At 39.6% G+C, this 19,797-nt stretch overlaps 1 protein-coding gene across 2 annotated transcripts in view; it reads left to right on the top strand.

Moving 5' to 3' along the window:
* LOC101745800 (prostatic acid phosphatase) overlaps positions 1-16,332 on the top strand; it is a 31,718-nt gene extending 15,386 nt beyond the window's left edge. For both annotated transcript variants that reach the window (XM_004922761.5, XM_004922760.5), the window contains exons 2-8: positions 281-394; positions 1,996-2,106; positions 9,538-9,795; positions 12,274-12,456; positions 13,509-13,629; positions 14,377-14,591; positions 15,432-16,332. In XM_004922761.5, coding sequence (XP_004922818.1) covers positions 284-394; positions 1,996-2,106; positions 9,538-9,795; positions 12,274-12,456; positions 13,509-13,629; positions 14,377-14,591; positions 15,432-15,596 — 1,164 coding nt within the window. In that variant the 5' untranslated portion in view covers positions 281-283 and the 3' untranslated portion in view covers positions 15,597-16,332. The remainder of the gene's footprint in view (positions 1-280; positions 395-1,995; positions 2,107-9,537; positions 9,796-12,273; positions 12,457-13,508; positions 13,630-14,376; positions 14,592-15,431) is intronic.
* The last annotated feature ends 3,465 nt before the right edge of the window (positions 16,333-19,797 follow it).

Below are 19,797 nucleotides of genomic sequence, written 5' to 3' on the forward strand. Positions count from 1 at the left end.
TTCCGCTTCGCTTCAGGTGATCCGTTCGCTGTTTCGCTTCGAGTAGTTCCGATTACTAATTGACTTCGTGTCGTCCCTGTAACGCTTTTATACGATATTATAATTGCTACCTATTGCTACCTTACACATAAAAAAGTCTTAGGTTGGTAACGTAACAGAGCCGCCCGTCTTTATATTTGAGGTCCAAGCCTCAAATGTATCATGGACTCACAAGAGGTCCTATCACTAGCTGTACTCGTATATATTGTGATGAATATTAATGAGACTGTTATTGTTACAGAAAATGCTGAAATATTTAATATTCGTCTATTTGCTGATGCAAGTGAACACATCCCCCGGCAACGTCACCAACCGGGAGGCGAACGATGACATGGAACTGTTGATGGTTTATTTTGTAAGTATTCTTATTTAGTAGCGCTGTGTATAATATCCCCTCCATCTAATTTTTACCATGAAGACGTCTTGTGGCCTAAAACAGTTGTGCACAGACGTATTTGCAACTACGACCCCCTTCAGTAGACAGAACATTTTTGGGGACCGGACCCCTAGATCCTAAATCAATCGAAAAATTACAAAAAAAAATTGACGGCCCCCATCAACATTCATAACTATACTTGAGACCTTAGAACTGATATCTCAAGGTGGGCAGCGCATTTACGTTGTAGACGTCTATGGGCTCCAGTAACCACTTAACAACCGGGTGGGCTGTGAGATCGTCCACCAAGCTAAGAAAAAAAAAAACATTCTGGCGGCTCCCACACACGGGGACGCGGCCTTTAGTTTGCGAACCACTGACTTAAAAGACATGACGTCCGGTGCAATCGTGTCAATTCGAATCCTACAGGCAGGTAGCTATTTTGCCATCGAAATATCTACTTTACAACTGTTCACGAATAACGTCCACGATGAAGGTATTGAGGAAAATAATCAAATCAGCAAAAAAATAGTAATTTGCTTAATTACTAATGGTAGATAATGTGGGCTCGCACGGGTAGGTACCACTCTGCCTATTTCTGTCGTGAAGCAGTAATTTATTTATTTATTAATACTTTATTTAAGTTTTCTATTTTTTTTTAAAACCATAACATTTTGTTAGTTAGAATTACTTATAATCTATGTTAGTAACCTAAAAAATCTAACACATAATTATCATTATAATATACATTTTATATCATCGCATTTTTTTTTCTCCTTCCAAGTGCATGCTGCAATGTAATGAAATGAATTTCTTTCGGCTTGAAGGGTAAGCCAGCCGCTGCACTGTAAAAACTGAGACTTGAAACTCATGACTCAAGCTGGCTGCGTTTACATTGTTGATGCCTATGGGCTTCGATAGCCGCTTAACACCCGGAGGGCTACGAACTCGTCCACCCAAAAAAAAGAGCATGGTTAATTGATAGCCCGTTTTTTGTTTTATCACTTACGGTACTGGAATGACCTCTGTCAATGATTTTTTTTTTATTGCTTAGATGGTTGGACGAGCTCACAGCCCACCTAGTGTTAAGTGGTTACTGGAGCCCATAGAAAACTATAACGTTAATGCGCCGCCAACCTTGATATATTATTTCTAAGATCTCAGTATAGTTACAACGGCTGCCCTACCCTTCAAACCGAAACGCATTACTGCTTCAGGGCAGAAATAGGCAGGGCGGTGGTACCTACCCGTGCGGACTCACAAGAGGTCCTACCACCAGTAATTACGCAAATTATAATTTTGCGGGTTTGATTTTTATTACACGATGTTATTCCTTCACCGTGGAAGTCAATCGTGAACATTTGTTAAGTACGTATTTCATTAGAAAAATTGGTACCCGCCTACGGGATTCGAACACCGGTGCATCGCTACATACGAATGCGCCGGACGTCTTATCCTTTAGGCCACGACGACTTCAGATTTGGTGTTTCCCAAGCGCTCTAAGGTCAGCTCATTAAGTCCCTAACAGTAAACATTGGCTTGTCTGTAAAATGTATGTACAAACTTGTCATTTCTTCCAGGTGAACAGACATGGCGAGAGAGCTCCCGATGATGTGGAGCTTTCTCTTTCTGATCAGCAGGAAGAACTGAAGAGCCTCACTCACGTAGAAGGTCCTGAAGGCTTGACCAACGTGAGTTTGTCGCGTTTGATTCCAGTTGTTTTCCAGATTACGTACAACAATAATAATGTTACGCGCTGGGGTTCAGGATAAAGAAAATTCCACCGAAGTACAAATTAAAACTGTATTAGCACTTAGAACACTTAAAACACTTCACAAACACTTTAAAACTCCCAATTTGCTTCTTCCGCTTCGCTTCAGGTGGTCCGTTCGCTGTTTCGCTTCGAGTAATTCCGATTACTGACTGACTTCGTGCTATCTCTGCAACGCTTTTATAGCCGATACCACATCCCTAGAATTATCGAGAATTTCCAAACAGTTCGAGTGTTGTGTTTCCGATATCTGACAATAGATGGCGTTGTTTTTTTCGATCGTTCTAGGTGCTACTAGATCCTTATTATTCCACGCTATTCGGCGATAGATGGCGTTACTCTTACCGACGTAACAATAAGTTTGAGTCGCCCTTATCACTAAATCCCATGAAATATTCAAAAAAATGTAAATACATAGGTCGAGGAAAACTGTCAAGAAACGTTTCTGTAGTAAAACATTTTTAAAGTTGATTATCGAACTGTGAACATGACGTGAGAATGAAACGCACGCACCGGGTCCTAGCACAAATTCCTTTCGTGTTTTTCATTTATATATATATATATATATATATATTTCCATCCGGGAGTTCATGTTACGTCCTATATGGCGGTTTTTACCGATGATATTGCATCCGACCGACTTATTGCGTCCTGTATATGGACGCAAGATTGTCCATTTCTCAAATTCAGCCAGAGGTAGCCGAAAGATCCGTACAATGCGTGGGTAAATTAATATTGGCATGGACGTTATTTTGTCACCGGATTGATTCTCAGCGTATTTCTTAGTTCCGCTGTTTGGCACGCGAATTTTGGAGGTCGCTTCTCCGCGGCGTATATCGGTAGCGTATATTGGATATTTTTTTTACGTATATTTCACCGATAATGTGGCTTCTGTATATAAAAAAATTTCAATTCAAGTTTTTATCAATTCCAATTTGTGGTTTAATTACGTCACACAAAATGACCCCGTTCCAAGAGAAACGCGGGAACAACAGGGGTGAGGGGGCGGAGTTAGCATGCGTCATGCAAGCGCCGTGATTTTGTTTGCAATTCTGTTCCGGCCGGCGCGGGCGCAACGACGACTATAGTGTGAATATCAGCATATTAGAGAATGTATAATAATACTTTTTATCAACGAAACACGTGAGCGGAGCCGCGGATGAAAACTAGTGTTACTTACATACGCATTACAGAAGTTTATTCAGTTATAGCCAATGATAAAATAAACTAGACTTTAATTAGTCGTTTTTAAATAATTCTTATTCTTAATCGTAATTGATATGCCAGTCTCCTTTCATGTTCAATTTTCGCAATTTTTTTGTTTTTGTTTTGTAGACACTTATTATTTAATTATGAGTATTGTTTTTTGAATTATATAATTATGGTTTTAATTGTACTTAATTTATAAAAATAAATAATAGTTTAAAAAAACTAAAAAACACGCTTTATATAAAATTCAACTAAAAAATAGAAAATAAATTTTAATAAATTTAAATTCAAAATAGTGTAAAAAAATACATATTTTATTGTAAAAAAAGCGTGGTGTGCATGGTGTTATTAGTTATAAACATATTTCTGATAGATATGAGTAGAAGAATTATTATTTCAATAATATCTTAAAAAGCACCTCACGCTTTTTTTACAATAAAATATATTTTTTTTCATTCATTCATTCATTTTTTAGTTGAATTTCCATTTTTTCAATTTTTTTTTCCAATTTTGAATTGTCATCGGTCCTCGATAAATCTATAGAGTTTGAATGAAATCTGGCCGTTTAAAGTGGGTCAAAATCGCGTCTATAGTAGTCAGTTACAAACATACATACAAGTGAAGCTAATATAAAGCGTGTAATAAAACTTGATAGTATTGTCGAAAAAATTGTTTTATTTCGTGTTCATAGCTAAATTTATAAAAATGACTCTCATATAAATAATGTACTCACACATAAACCTAATTGGAAGAAAGCTGAGAAAGATGAGAGAAAGATGTTTAATCTCGTCTAGAGGAAACCCGAAGGTGGATAAGTTATTTAGAAGGATTCGCGCCCTTTCACCAAGCCTACTGGCAATTAGCTAGGACCCTCAAATCGGAAACGATCGCCAATATACATTCCTTCGTAAGCCTCTCAGGCCAACCCTCGGCTTTTGATAACGATGAAAAGGTGTTATTAGCCGATGCTCTGCAGGAGCAGTGCACCGTCAGTGCTCAAGCCGTGGACCCGAACACACCGAGTTAATTGCTAGAGAGGTCGAGCCCAGAGCTTCCCAAAAACCCTCAGACGCGTTACCCCACATTACCATTAACGGAGTAAAAGAAAAAATCGCGAACTTAAAACAAAGGAAAGCCCCCGGCTCCGCCAGAAACAAATGCCGCATTTTAAAAATTTAACCCCCTAAACTAATAATCATGTTAGTTTCTATTTTAAATGCCGCTATAATGAACTGCATCTTTCCCGCGGTGTAGGAAGAACGTTATCGGCATACACAAACCTGGAAAACCTAAAAACGAACCCGCGAGGTACAGCCCGATCAGCGTCCTCCCAGTGTTAGGCAAATTATGCGAGTGAATATTACGCAAACGCCTCTGGGACTTCATCTCCTCGAAAGGCATCCTGATCGACGAACAGTTCGGATTCCACGCGAAGTGCTCGTGTATTCAGCAAACGTACTGCCTCACAGACCTCATCTTAGTAGGGATAAATAGCGTAGACCCCTCTCCACGAGGGCCCTCTTCTTCGAAATCGCGAAGGATTCGAAAAAGTCTGGCGCAACGGCTTAATTTACAAACTGTATAAAATAGGCGTGCCCGACAGTCTCGTGCTCATCATACGAGATTTCTTGTGGAGCCCAAATACTAGCTTCTTCCATTTGACTCTATACAGAGGAAGGCCGTTCGGATTGTCGATAATCCCATTCTCACGGATCGTTTGGAACCTCTGGGTCTGCGGAGGGACTTCGGTTCCCTCTGTATTTTGTACCGTATGTTCCATGGGGAGTGCTCTGAGACATTGTACGAGATGATACTGGCATCTCGTTTTTACCATCGCACCGCCCGCCACCGGAGTAGAGTTTATCCATACTATCTGGAGCCACTGCAGTCATCCACAGTGCGTTTCCAGAGATCATTTTTGCCACGTACCATCCGGCTATGGAATGAGCTCCCCTCCACGGTGTTTCCCGAGCGCTATGACATGTCCTTCTTCAAACGAGGCTTGTGGAGAGTATTAAGCGGTAGGCAGCAGCTTGGCTCTGCCCCTGGCATTGCTGAAGTCCATAGGCAACGGTAACCACTCACCATCAGGTGGGCCGTATGCTCGTCTGCATACAAGGGCAATAAAAAAAAAGCCTTTCGTTTCGGTATCGAGTCGAGGGAACTCGATATCTCGGCCGGAGTTCCGCAAGGCTCCGCTCTCTCCCCGCTACTTTTTAGCGTGTCAATTAACGATAAAACCCGGTCGCTAGCGAATGCATCGATCCTTCTTCTTTCTTTCACAGTCCAGGTCTCAACCTCATATAAAAAGATGGGGAACACCAGTGCCCTTACCAGTCGGACTTTGGTGGTCTTGGTGATATTCCGGTCCTTATAAGCCGAGTTTATCTATGGCCGATCGCGTTATGATTATGCGCCGCTTAATTTCTTCCTCCGAACCACCACTGTTAGTCACTAGTGAACCTAGGTAGGTATAAGATGAAACGACCTCACAACTTGCAATCTCTGTAATCTCCGAGGTATTTTTATTGCTTGTCCACTATAATCATTTTGGTTTTGTGCCTGTTGATTCGGAGACCAAGGCAACTGTTTCGACGCGATTTAGCAATTCTTTTGCTTGTAGCAAAGATCTGATTGCCAAGTGGTTACAAGCCAGCAGAGTATTATCGTCAGCATCACGAAGATTGCATATGTTTTTGCCACCAATAGACACACCATCAGTCCAGTCATCTAGAGCGATTCTCATAATTGCCTTAGTGTAAATGTTAAACAAGAGAGGTGACAAGATACACCCTTGCCGGAATCCAGCGCTAGGACGCAGAGGTTGTGAGGCAACGTTGTCTAGCTTTACTGAAGATGTTTTGACACTCCCATATTTTCGAGGGTTTTCCATAAATGCGGCCATTTAACAGAGTCAAATGCTTTTTGAAAGTCAACTAAGCAAATGAACGTTTGCATGTTGAACTCTCTCGGCTTCTCTATTATTTGTCGCACAATCAAGATCGGTTCTCTGGTTCCCTTCCCTTTTACAAAGCCAGCTTGTTCTGGTACTATTTGTGTTGCTAAACAGCTTTTTAAACGTTCATTAAGAATATGTAGAATTTTGCTGCAGTGTGATTGATATCAGGGCAATAAGACGATAATTGCTACACTTCCTTGTCGAACCTTTCTTCTGCAAAGGAATAAAAAGGGAGTGCGTCCATTCTGTAAGCCAGGTGCCAGATTTCCATATCTTGTACAAATTGCGTGGAAGATTTCGACACCACTCTGGCTAAAATCTTTAACTGTCTAGATTGGGATGTTATCACTTCCTACTGCTTTTCCAGTTTTAAGATGTTTGATGGCATGACGAACTTCTTATTTCAGTATTTCTGATTCGCATTCTTGGATATCTGATGTCGTTGGGGGTAAAATTTTGCAGTCGGGGTCAAAGAAGAGAGCTTGGCAATATTCTTTCCATCGGTCTGAAAGTCTTCTAACTCTGTTACTACACATCCATCCGATTTCTCAACAGCCCAGATCTGACACAAGTTTTGGGGATTACACTAATTTTCCGGTACATCTCTTGTTTCGTGTTTTTCAACATGCGCTTCAGCTTTCGAGCAGATCTCTCTCAGAAAGTTATTTTTATCCCTCCTACAGGCTGTTTGAATGTTAGCACCAGTTTGTTCAGTATTTGCACTTCAACTTCCTGTGCTTTTTTGTGTCGTCTCTCTTCCACCAATGGTAAAGCTTCATCACTCATCCAGTGCTGATGTTTTTGGTTTCAGATTTGGTAGGTTTAAATGTTTTCATTGCTTCTCAAATCATTGCTTTTGTTCTATTCCAAAATTCTTCAGCCGTCAGTTGATCATGCCGTTCAATTTTCATTTCTTTCCAACTCTTTTCGAAAGATACAAAAAAGATGTGGGTGTCGTGAGGAGCAATTATTTCGCATTCATTAATTTTTCTTGCAACCTGAAGTTTAAGTTGGAATTTAGAGACAAGGATCAGATCCGTAGTCGGCTCCACCACTCCACCTTGATTTTATAAGTATATAGTCAATTTGATTTCGGTATTGAGCAGCTGGTGAAGTTCAAGTGCAGCAACAAGCCTGCGTGGTGGATGTTGTTTGAAGAGTGTGTTCGCTATCGATAAACCATTGTCATCTCGGTGGGTCGCAATTCCGTTCCGGTGATAGATTCAGCGAAGCACAACTCTTGTTAGGGCTGGTGTTAGCAAATTTTCTCAGGTTTGAAGCCATGAGCTCACCTACCCGTAAGGTCATAACTGAAATAGTCTCCTAGGCTACCGGCGAATAGGAAAAAAAGCCGGCATCCAAACCCAAAGCTACATAAATTTTATTTTTATTGACTTCATAAAAGGAGATGGTTCTTGGGATTGGTTTATTGGGATCTATTATTTATTACATTAATCGAAGACGGCAGCACTCCAAAAAGTATACGGTATCGATATTACTATAACTTTAGGAGGAAGCAGCAACCTCAAAACAATTTATGGAGTACATACAGAAAAAATATTCGGTACCAATATAATCTCAAATATAGAAAGTAGTCATGTAATTAGTGGAATGCATAGAATAAATACAGGGCAGTATACGGAACCGATATATCCATACATTTGGATGGATGTCGAAAAACTGATTAAATGTATGGAACAAATACAGAAATATACAATGTGACACATTATTTCCATCATGAACGGATGCAAGGAACCAGCGAGAATTATTTCAAATTGAATATCTTATTTTCGAATTTAAATAAAATTTCTTGTCGGTAATAGAATTCACATGACACCAATGTAACTATATTCGCACGAATAATAGTTTAAAACCCATTGGAAACGGTGGATGCAACAGGGTTCGACTATGAAAAGACGCAAGAAGTCTTCATCGATTTAAATATATATATATCTATAATTGTAAATTAGACACGCTATTACTTAAATAAAGATCGTGGCATGCCCGTACATATATCGATGGATGAAAGCCTATTTGGTTTAAGCGACATTATTGCAACTTTACAGGAGAGCCATTTAAGGCTTCGTCAAACAGAACGCGTACTTAGCGCCGCGTTTTAACGTCGCGCTCTTTTCATGTCACACAAATTGACTAGATGAGCTGTAGTCGACGACCGCTGGTTTTCTGGGATAGACCGAACCAGCCTTTTTTTTTAACGCTGGGGAATCCATTTACGGATACCCGGTCGAGGGGGTGAGAGACCGGGCTATGTCGGACTCCGGCGCCTCCAGAGAAGAACAAGAAGAAGAAGAAGGCCGGGGTCCTCCTCTTCTTCCAATTCCTGCCGGGAGACTACGCCTTGAGAAAGGCGCGCGAGGCACTGCATGGCGTCAGCCACGCAAGAGCTACCCCGCAAAACCGACTACCGACTAAACCCCATCGAGCCCCACCACTCCGACTCCACGAAACCCACGGTACCGCACAATGCGCGCCGAAGGCTCGCCGTCGCCGGTACCCGTCCTGATAATAGGACGGGATTTCATCCAGACTGAACCAGCCTGCCGGATACGAACGCAATACACTGTCGACCGGGTTGCACAGCACGTCCGGCGACAACGCGCTAGACTTACGCGCAGCTTAAACCCTTAAGGTCGCTTCGTGACCGTCCCCGGGAGGAAACAGCCTCCTCACAGGGCCCAAAGCTGGACGAAGGCTCTCCTCCAGCCCCAGCTCGCGGCGCCGAGAGGGATGAAGAGCTCTCCCGTTCCGCCGCCTTTTTCCGCGAGATGGTGGACTCGCAGAAGTCGAGCATTGTAACCACGACGATCGGCAGCCACAGATCCTCTCCTATCTTCGCGACGTCTTGTTTCCATGATTTATTTATTTATTTATTTAGACACACCAACAGCAATACACACAAAACATTCAAGCTTAAAATTAACATGTATAAAATTAAGTACTGGTATGTAAACCAGTTACAGGCATGTACAGCAATCTCTTATAACACACTACGACATGTTAAAGCAACTTTACAAACAGCGGAAAAATGGGCTAAATATAAATGTCAACAGTACGACAAAAAAATAATAAGAAAATAACATGAAAACAAGAGTTAACTACCTACTTAGCATTTCCTCATCAATTATAAACAATGATTATTACATTAACATGATTTATTGGCAGGTCGGTAAAAGAAGGGCATACCAAATTGGCAAGTTCATCCGTCAGCGCTACGGATCCGAGGGTTCGAAAATCTTATCCAAAGTCTACCTGAAGGATGAGATTCTCGTTAGAAGCACAGATAAGGATCGGACGAAGATGACGGCGCTAGTAGCCATGTCTGCTGCCTACCCCCCGGAACCAGTTCAGCAATGGGATGAGTCACTGGGAAAGATCTGGCAGCCAGTCCCTTACTACTCTGTTCCACTAAACGAGGATTATGTAAGTTCGTCATTTTTATTTATTTACTAGATGACCCGGCGAACTTTGTTTCACCTTAGAGGAAATAAATGAGCAGACTTTAGATTTTATCAAGGTCAATTTTTTATTTGGATAATTAATGTAAATTAAAAAAGCAAATATTTTAATGATATATGATTCCATTTATTGGCCATGCGTTTTAGTTGTTATTATTATTATTATATTTTATTCTTCTTCAGTAATTTCACTCGCAATGCTTCGAATCCTAGTTGCATTACGGCTTCTTCGGAAAAGATTTGATCGTGTTGATCGCGGCATGGCTTCCTTTGATTACTTATCGCGGCACAATTAGCTAATAGAAACTTAAAACAAAGACATCAACCGGTCAACTTCAAAATTCTACTTTATTTAACCACAGACTACATTAGGTTTAGCTGTCAGTTGCGTTTTGTTATACCACGTTTTATGTCACGTCCCACGGGAACGTGATAAAAAGTATCCTATGTGCTTCTCCTGGTTCTAAGCTAACTCCCTACCAAATTTTAGCCAAATCAGCTCAGCTGTTCTTAAGTTATAAATAGTGTAATTAACACGACTTTCTTTTATATATATAGATATTAAAACAAAATTGTCTTTTATGGAAGAATTATCGTTCTCACAGCCCGTTTGCTTGTCATGTAATATCGACATTTATTTATTTAATTATTTTTTAATATATTAATACGTGAAGCAAAAACTTTGTATCCCTTTTTACGAAAATTGCGCGGACGGAGCAGTATGAAATTTTCCACACTTATAGAGAATATAGAGAAGAAGTGCACAATGCTAATATTTTTTTTGCATAAATAATGCATAAAAGATACATTAATTCAATAAAGAAAACATTACACACACTACATACCATGTATTTGACGCACACACGCATGTATACTATTTATTGTACTATATAGGTCTATGATTTATTGTCAAACTTTTGTTCTTGACGTCTGTTGTCAAATTGAGAATAGATTACTTAAATATTTTTTGTCTTTGTTAATATTTTTTATATTAAGTGTATAATCTATGGTAGTCTTGGCGAAATTTGTGATTATAGAAGTATAAAATACAATCATAATAGTGTACAAACTTACAATTCCAATTAATTATAATCGAATTTCGACTACTGCGGGACCTCTAGTTATTTTTTAATCATCGACGGCTATTTGGTGGCTATTAAGTGACATTTCGCTTAAAACGCGACATTTCTCTTTGTAATTAAAAGTGCGTTTTATTCTGTATTAGCATAAACAGTTCGATGCTATTATTAGTTTTTATAATATTGTTGTCTTCAGTTAATTTTACATCATTCAAATAGCTGAAGAATATATTTATTTATTATTATATTTGTTCCAAATTTTTTATAAATTTTGATTAATTTTTTGTAGTTAAACAAAACGCTCTTAATGGTAACGCCGTTGAAATACGGTTGATGACAGACGTCGTAGCTTTGAAATGGTGTTGAATTTTATAATATAAATATTGCGGAAGACGCCATATCAATGACCACTTTGATCCTTGTAGGAACTCGAGCAAACGGCCGACCTGATGGTGAGCGGTTACCGTCGCCCATAGACGTCAGCAAAGCCAGGGGCAGAGCCAACCCGCTGCCTACCGTTTAATACTCTCCACAAGCCTCGTTTGAAGAAGAACATGTCATAGCGCTCGGGAAACACCGTGGAGGGGAGCATGATCTCAGTGGTCGACCAATAAGTTAGAGGCGATTTATTTTGAGATAGAATAGACTCACAAAGTCATTATAAGGTTGGTCATGTTCTTTGGTGGCTTCGTTCAAAAGTGCATGGAGATGGGTAGATGCTTAGATAATTACATCTAACTTTTCCAATCTTTCAGATTTTAATGATTACGTTTTGGGAGTGATTTCAAAGTTGATATCGTTGAAGCTGAAAAAAGCTGAAAAAAATCATGTAACATGAATTATTGTATTTGCTTTTAAAATTAGTTAGTGTTTTTTCCTACCTATTTGTTGGTAGCCTAAAGGACTATTCCAGATTCACGCGGACGGGTAGGCGAGCTCACGGGCTCAAACTAGCCCTAGCAAGAGCAGTGCTTCGTAATATCTACCACGGGATCGGAATCGCGACCCACTGAGAAGATCCGGCGAGAAACTCAGAGGGCTTTTTTTTGTCAGGAGAAAATCGCCGGTCTTCCGCCCTCCACTGGGGATGGAGAGCGGGGCATGTCGGAGTCGAACCGACTAAAACCTCCTGTCGCTCAACAACCAGCATCGAAACCTCGCATGAGACAGAACTCATGAAAAGGCAAAGGGGAAAGTGAAGCGTTTAGTGCGGAGCACATCCCTCCCATCACCCTCCCCCTCGGGACGCCGGACCGGCGGTCGTCGGCACCACGACCACCAGCCCTCTCGGTAGAGGGCTAATGTTTCTATCTAATTCTAAAGACACACAACCATGCATTTATTTCTTTTTTCCTTAATTACAGCTTCGCTACTTCTCCAACTGCGACAGGTTTGTGGAGCTGATGAGGAACGCCAAGGACGAATCCATTCGGCAAGAATTCGCACCGTACCTGGACGTCATGCAGTTGCTCTCGAGGAGAACCGGCCAGAATTTTGTTGAGAACCCGCTGCTTCTGCAAGCCCTGTTCGACTTATTCAGGAGCTCGGTAACTTATACACGATCCTCAGTAGTGAGGGACCGATCGAAGAGAGAGAGTTAGGTAGAACTAGATGTTGGCTAGCCAAGTTTGGGGGGATGACAACGGAGAAATTGCTCAGTAATCACACAGTTTGGATATTTTATTTTAAGGACGGAAGAATTACTTGTTGTCCAAAGGTCCTTCCAAGTTCAGTAGGACAGGAATCCGACGTCGCTGTTCGGAAAGTTTTTTTTTATTGCTTAGTTGGGTGGACGAGCTCACAGCCCACCTGGCGTTAAGTGGTTACCGGAGCCCATAGACATCTACAACGTAAATGCGCTACCCACCTTGAGATATAAGTTCTAAGGTCTCAAGTATAGTTACAACGGCTGCCCCACCCTTCAAACCGAAACGCATTACTGCTTCACGGCAGAAATAGGTAGGGTGGTGGTACCCACCCGCGCGGACTCACAAGGGGTCCTACCACCAGTAAAAACTGTCACTCTTTAAGCAAAGCCTTGACGACGGATAGCGCACATTAGTGATGGTGCCGAATTTCTGTACTGGATGATCACCTGACATTATTCCCGGAAGTCATGCGCAACAGACAGGCGTAGACACCGCGATTGACCTTGAGCCGGTGGTACTTTTTACTACTGGTAGGGCGTTTTAAGAGCCTGCACAAGTAAGTACCACCACCCAGCCTATTTCTGCCGTAAAGCAGTAACCCGCTTTGGTTTGAAGTGCGGGGCAGTCGTTGTAACTATACTGGGACCTTAGAACTTATATCTTAAGGTGGGTGGCGGCATTTACGTTGTTGGTATCTATACCAAACAGGTAAAAGGTAACAAATGCGTAATAATTGAAGTGCCTACTTTTGATTTTGTTTACCTATAGCATATAGAGTTTGGCAAGATTAATTTCGGTTAGTTTCGTAGTGTCAGAAGACCGTCGCTTAGCTTGAAACATGAGGTCGAAATCTCTATTGTATTAGATTTGTGTCTATGCCACACTTACCACGGATATTGTATGATACGTATATAAAAGTTTTTAAATGACCGTAATCTTTGTACCTACAGTTGGCCCTTGGTTTGAACATACCGGAGTGGGCAAAGCCCTTTCTGGAGAGCTTAAGCGAAGGAGCCAGGCTCGCCTACAAGTTGTACTTCAGAACTAATGAAATGAAAAAAATTGCTGGAGGTATGTTCATAGATTAACATCAACTGGACTGCTCACATATTTTTTTCCCCTACCTGTTCGAAGGTAGCCTAAGGGGCTATTCCAGCTACGTCCGGATGGGTAGGCCCTGCACTGGTGGTAGGACCTCTTGTGAGTCCGCGTGGGTAGGTACCACCGCCCTGCCTATTTCTGCCGTGAAGCAGTAATGCGTTTCGGTTTGAAGGGTAGGGCAGCCGTTGTAACTATACTGAGATCTTAGAGCTTATATCTCAAGGTGGGTGGCGCATTTACATTGTAAATGTCTATGGGCTCCAGTAACCATTTAACACCAGGTGGGCTGTGAGCTCGTCCACCAATATAAGCAATAAAAAAAATAGCAAGAGCAGTACTTCGTAAGATCTACCACCGATTCGGAATCGCGACCCACTGAGAAGATCCGGCGAGAAACTCAGTGGGAGTGCGCACATCTATTGATCAACTCGTGTACTGTTGACATAAAAGAAATAAAATAAAATAAGTTGTTGTACAATAAATGAATTAAACGCGATATGTAAAAATTAGTAGTAAGCAACAGCTTTGCTCAGTAGGTGTGGCCCTGGCATTGCTGAAGTCCATGGGCGACGGTAACCACTCACCATCAGATGGGCCGTATGCTCGTCTGCCTACAAGGACAATAAAAAAATTGTGTTATACGTGTATTTACAACTCAAAGAAACAAAAATTTTAAGAAAACACTAACACAATATACAAGTTCTTTTCTTCTTTTAGGGGTCCTACTCAACAAGTTCACAGAACAGGCCCTGATCGCGGCATCAGGTAAAGAGATCAAGCCCCGTCTCCACGTATTCTCCTCGCACGACTTCAACTTGGGCGCGTTCATGGAGGTGTCCAGGGTCCGCAGCAACCACGGCATCCCGGAGTACGGCGCTGCTTTCGCATTAGAACTGTACCGGTCGAAGGTCACAGGAGAACTTAGCGTCTTGGTAAGCATTTTTGAGGGAATTAGTGCAAGTTAGTGGCTTGCGAAGCTGCAACTATCATAGAGGACGAGATATTTGACCGATGTCTGAATCTCGCTAGCGACATTTTCAATATAAGTTTGGAAGGATGCAACTTTTTACTGGTGGTAGGACCTTTTGTGAGTCCGCACGGGTAAGTACCACCACCCGGCAGAAATGCGTTTCGGTTTGAAGGGTGGGGCAGCCGTTGTAACTATACTGATACCATAGAAGTTATATCTCAAGGTGGGTGGCGCATTTACGTTGTAGATGTCTATGGGCTCCAGTAACCAATTAATACCAGGTGGGCTGTGAGCTCGTCCACCCATCTAAGCAATAAAAAAATAAAAAACCCATTTCGGATATCGCTCGCTCTCTTCAAGCTTCGATTGATTTTTTTCCCTAAATCATTTTGTAACGGCATAAAAGAAAAAAAAACATACATATTATGTTCACACTATACTTAAGCGCGGATGGAGGGATAACATTTGACGGCCGTCTGGTGTAATGGTAAGTGACATGGTCACCCGCGACCCCCTACACAAGGGGGTCGCGGGTTCGAATCCCGCCAAGGGAAGATATTTGTATGGTAAATATAAATGTCTTTTCCAGGGTTATGGATGTATATTAAATATATGTATGTGTATAATAAAAAATCTTACATTTATTTCCGTTATCTGGTACCTGTAACACAAGTTCTTTACGAACTTATCACGGGACCAGTTAACGTGGCGTGATTGTTAGTAAATATTTATTTATTATTTAATATTATAAAAAAAAAACATCAAGCAACACAATCATGTTCCATGAACATATTCTTTCCAGCCGGTGTACCTTCCGCAAGCAGGAGACTCCACGCCCCAGGTGTTGCAGGTCAACGGCTGCGACGCAAACCCCTGCGGCCTGACAAAGTTCATGGAATTGACTAAAGATTTCCTACTACCCGAACATGAATATTACAGAATATGTAACATTAAGACAGAGTTATAACAGACACTAAGACGTAGTTAATTAGAACTTAATAAAAACAATTAAAAAATAATTCGTGGGATAAAAGGCTATTTGGTTTTAGCGACATTTTTGCTATTTTACAGAAGAGCCATTTAAAGTTTAAAATTTGGAAAAAAATATCTTAACAAAAATACTTCTTAAGTTATTTGATTGGAGTAAACTTAATTGAAGTTCAATTAAAAACATCGAACTGTTGATGCTAATACTAAATAAAACGCACCTTTAGTTACAGAGATAAATGTCGCGTATTAAGCGATATACTGGTGGTAGGACCTCTTGTGAGTCCGCGCGGGTAGGTACCACCGCCCTTTCTGTTTCTGCCGTGAAGCAGTAATGCGTTTCGGTTTGAAGGGTGGGGCAGCCGTTGTAACCATACTGAGATCTTAGAACTTATATCTCAAGATGGGTGGCGCATTTACGTTGTAGATGTCCATGCGCTCCAGTAACCACTTAACATCAGGTGGGCTGTGAGCTCGTCCGACCATCTAAGCAATAAATAAAAAAAATGTTGCTTAAGCCGCCTTTAACCCCTCGACATATTATTATGTATATACAGGGTATAGAGTATTTTCTTTTGAATTCCGTGAGTCATAGACGTAAATAATTTATTGTCATTATATTATTTTCGTCATCCGTGACCACTGTAACCATATAGTACCTATAGGAAACGTTTGAAATAATATAAAGAAAATAATAAAAGTGCCAAACAGTAAAAGCAGTTTTAGTTAAATAAATAGGTTGCTTAGAAGTTCAAACATAAAGCAAACAGGAATAAATGAGAATTATTCGTCATTTATTCTTGTTTCTGTAAACAATATACCTACTTATATCTGGAATTATAATTCGATTCCACATTTGACATTAGCTACTGTCATTTTGTAAAATAATGATAATACATCTATCTGTTTTATTTCTCATGATCTTTCATGATCACATTTTTTTATTTATTTCACACACAATTATTAAAGAAAACTCTCAGATCGTTAATTAATCGTCAAAACTAAATAATCGGTTCAGAAATATTTAATTTCCTGATATGTTTAGTTTACGAGAATAAAATTATAAACGAGAAAAATCGATCCGGAAATATTCCATTTCCATATCGAATAATTTCACAACGTCACTATTTAGTACTTGTCATAACTTTGCAGCACTGAAATTGTCAAATCTGGAATCGAATTAAAATTCCGACTATAAATAAATTTAAATAATTGCATGTTATGTGGTTCCTTAGCGGAGTCGGAGTTTCCATTAAATAAATGTGTCCCATATTTTCTTTTTATCTCGTCCTATTCGCTGGTAGCCTATGGAGTATTATGGCTACGCCTGGACGCGTAAGTTAACTCACTGGCTCAACCCATGCTCAACCTTAGAGAATTTTTTGTTATTTCCTAATGATTTAATGCAAAGAACTAAAAATGAGATAAATGATGTGGTTGCTTCATAGATGGCGCTGTCTTCTAATTTATCTTTTCTAATGTGTCGTTAGATGGCGCAATTGCAATATTTTTTTTATGTTCACTCCTATCTAACTTATAGCCAGTTGTACCCTTTTTTACGAAAATTGCGCCGACGGAGGAGTATAAAATTTCCCACACTTATAGAGAATATAGAGGAGAGCACAATGCAATTATACATTTTTAAAATAATGCATAAAAAATACAGTAAGCCAATAAAGGAAACATTATACACACTAACATGTATTACTCACACGCACACACACACACACACACGCATATATACGATTTTGCTTATCGTTAGTCTGTGGTTAAGGTGAGAATAGATTCAATATTGTTTGTCTTTATTAATATTGTGTACAAAGTTATATTTCAATTAATTATAGTCGAATTTCGACTACCAGGGGACCACTAGTTATACTTAAATATAGTATAGAAAATACAGCATCACTACACAGTAAAAGTAAATATTATACACTAAAGCTCTCTCACTTAGATGTTAATTTTTACTTATTAAACTGTGATATGACCCTGGTTATTGATTTTAAAATAATATTCAATTATTTTTTAGTCAAATATACATATTCAAAAGTACACTGAAGTTTTATTCGATGTAGTGTTCGCCGAATGATCGAAATACGCCCGATGCCCATAATCACGGACATTTAAAATTTTTAATTCATTTTAAGTAATAGATTTTTGTTTTGATTGACGTTTTTTCTTGTTACGACGCTAAAAAAGTATTTCGTCCTTTTTTTGATAGAACCTTATTATTTATTCGTAGGATAGAACTAAAGCTAGTTAACGAAATAGTATTGTAAAACAAAGTAGAGAAGCCTGTTGGTCAAACCTTTCCCCTAACAAGTCTTATACCAAGACAACGTTCCTTAGAATGATTCTAGGATATTAACTGAATTAATAAATATATAACATACAATAATGATAGTTGAATGTACTTGTCCCATTACGGTACTCTCAGGTTTAAATATTTTATTAATTTATTCTTCTCTGCCTTCATATCTCATGAGGATCCAAAGTTCGGACCATCACTTGCCACACAGAGCCATCTATGATTAACAACAATAATATGTTATTTTATCTCAAAAACTAGCGACCCGCCCTCGCTTCGCTTCGGAAACATTAAAACACACATGAAACCAAAAAAATAAAACATTTTTTTTTTTTTTTAAAAGTAGCCTATGTTCATCAGGGACAATGTCGGCTTTTAATGGAAAAAGAATTTTTCAAATCGGTCCAGTAGTTTCGGAGCCTATTCGAAACAAACAAACAAACAAATCTTTCCTCTTTATAATATTAGTATAGATAATTGTTGAAGATATTAGGCTACCTGTTGGTCAGGTCGAATATTCTAATTCCACCTAATAGGCATTTTTGTACACGCAATTTAAATATCTAGGCAATACCGTAATATTTCGTTTAACATGAAAAATATGAAACCGTATCAACCTTGAACTAAAGAAACCCTTTAGAGAAAAATGTTCGTGTATCATTTTACGAGTTTTCTATCGTGGATGGACGGGATCTGACGAGGGTGTAAACGTCTTATTATACTGTCATATTTTTGTTTTTAAGGTCCCTGTACCCTCATCAGATAGGGACTAGTGACACACAATTTATTGAGTTGGATGATGAGTCAAATCTTTTTGTCTTTTACCGGCGTGGATGAGCGGACGCGCCTACGACCTAGGTAGGTATATATTTATAGTACAAGGGTGGTATTGTAAGAAAAAACCGAAAGGCAAACTAAAGTACATCAGTAATTGATTCAGAAACATCTCGACTACCATTTTTATTGATAGCTAGCTGACCCGGCAGACTTTTTAGTGCCTAAATCGATAAATAAAATACCTAAACTTTTGTATAAAATAAACTTAAAACGAACAAAAGGAATCCGTCCGACACATCAAAGGGAAAACAAAATTGTTATTTGTATTTAATTCCGAGTATTTTCATACGTATCTATCTACCTTTTAAACCTTCTCTGGACTTCCACAAATAATTCAAGACCAAAATTAGCCAATACGGTCCAGCCGTTCTCGAGTTTTAGCGAGACTATCGAACAGCAATTCATTTTTATATATGAGTCGTCTATTATCAAAGGTGGCAATCTGTGCATTTGGACAAAAAAATGTTATTGATATGTCAATACAGATTGATTTGAATATAATCAATCGTCTCCTTCAAAGAATACGGTTCAAAACCTGGTTAATACTTAACCTGTTATTTATCTAAGATGTCGTTCAGAAGAGTTTTGTGACTGCCAATGGAATACAAAGTCAATAATTCGTTTTTCTGATTTACCAATAATTGTCCAAAAGTCACATTGCCGGCTTTGATAATAGACGACTCATATATAGATTATATTATTACATATATTTACCGCGAATTTTAAATCTTCTAGCCCCCGACGCAGTAAATCTGTTTCTCCGAGGAGATCTATTGAGCAGGCGCTATTAACGGTAGAAATCTGCTTAATTCGTTTAGTCGGCTTAAACAATACCTGGAAATCTTACAATACATCCATGATACGGACCGTTATTTATTCCTGTCAAGTACATATCCAGAGAAATGTGAGGCAGGCCTATAGGACAGTGATTTGTAGATAAGAGACGGCGGTTGTAATAGCGGATCTTAAGTAATTATATTTTAGGGTGTCTCAGCCAGAGCACATAGCTCTGGGTTTACAGCAGGCGATTTATTTT

The sequence above is a fragment of the Bombyx mori genome, chromosome 14, assembly GCF_030269925.1.
Source record: "Bombyx mori chromosome 14, ASM3026992v2".
Classification (NCBI taxonomy): Eukaryota; Metazoa; Arthropoda; class Insecta; order Lepidoptera; family Bombycidae; genus Bombyx; species Bombyx mori.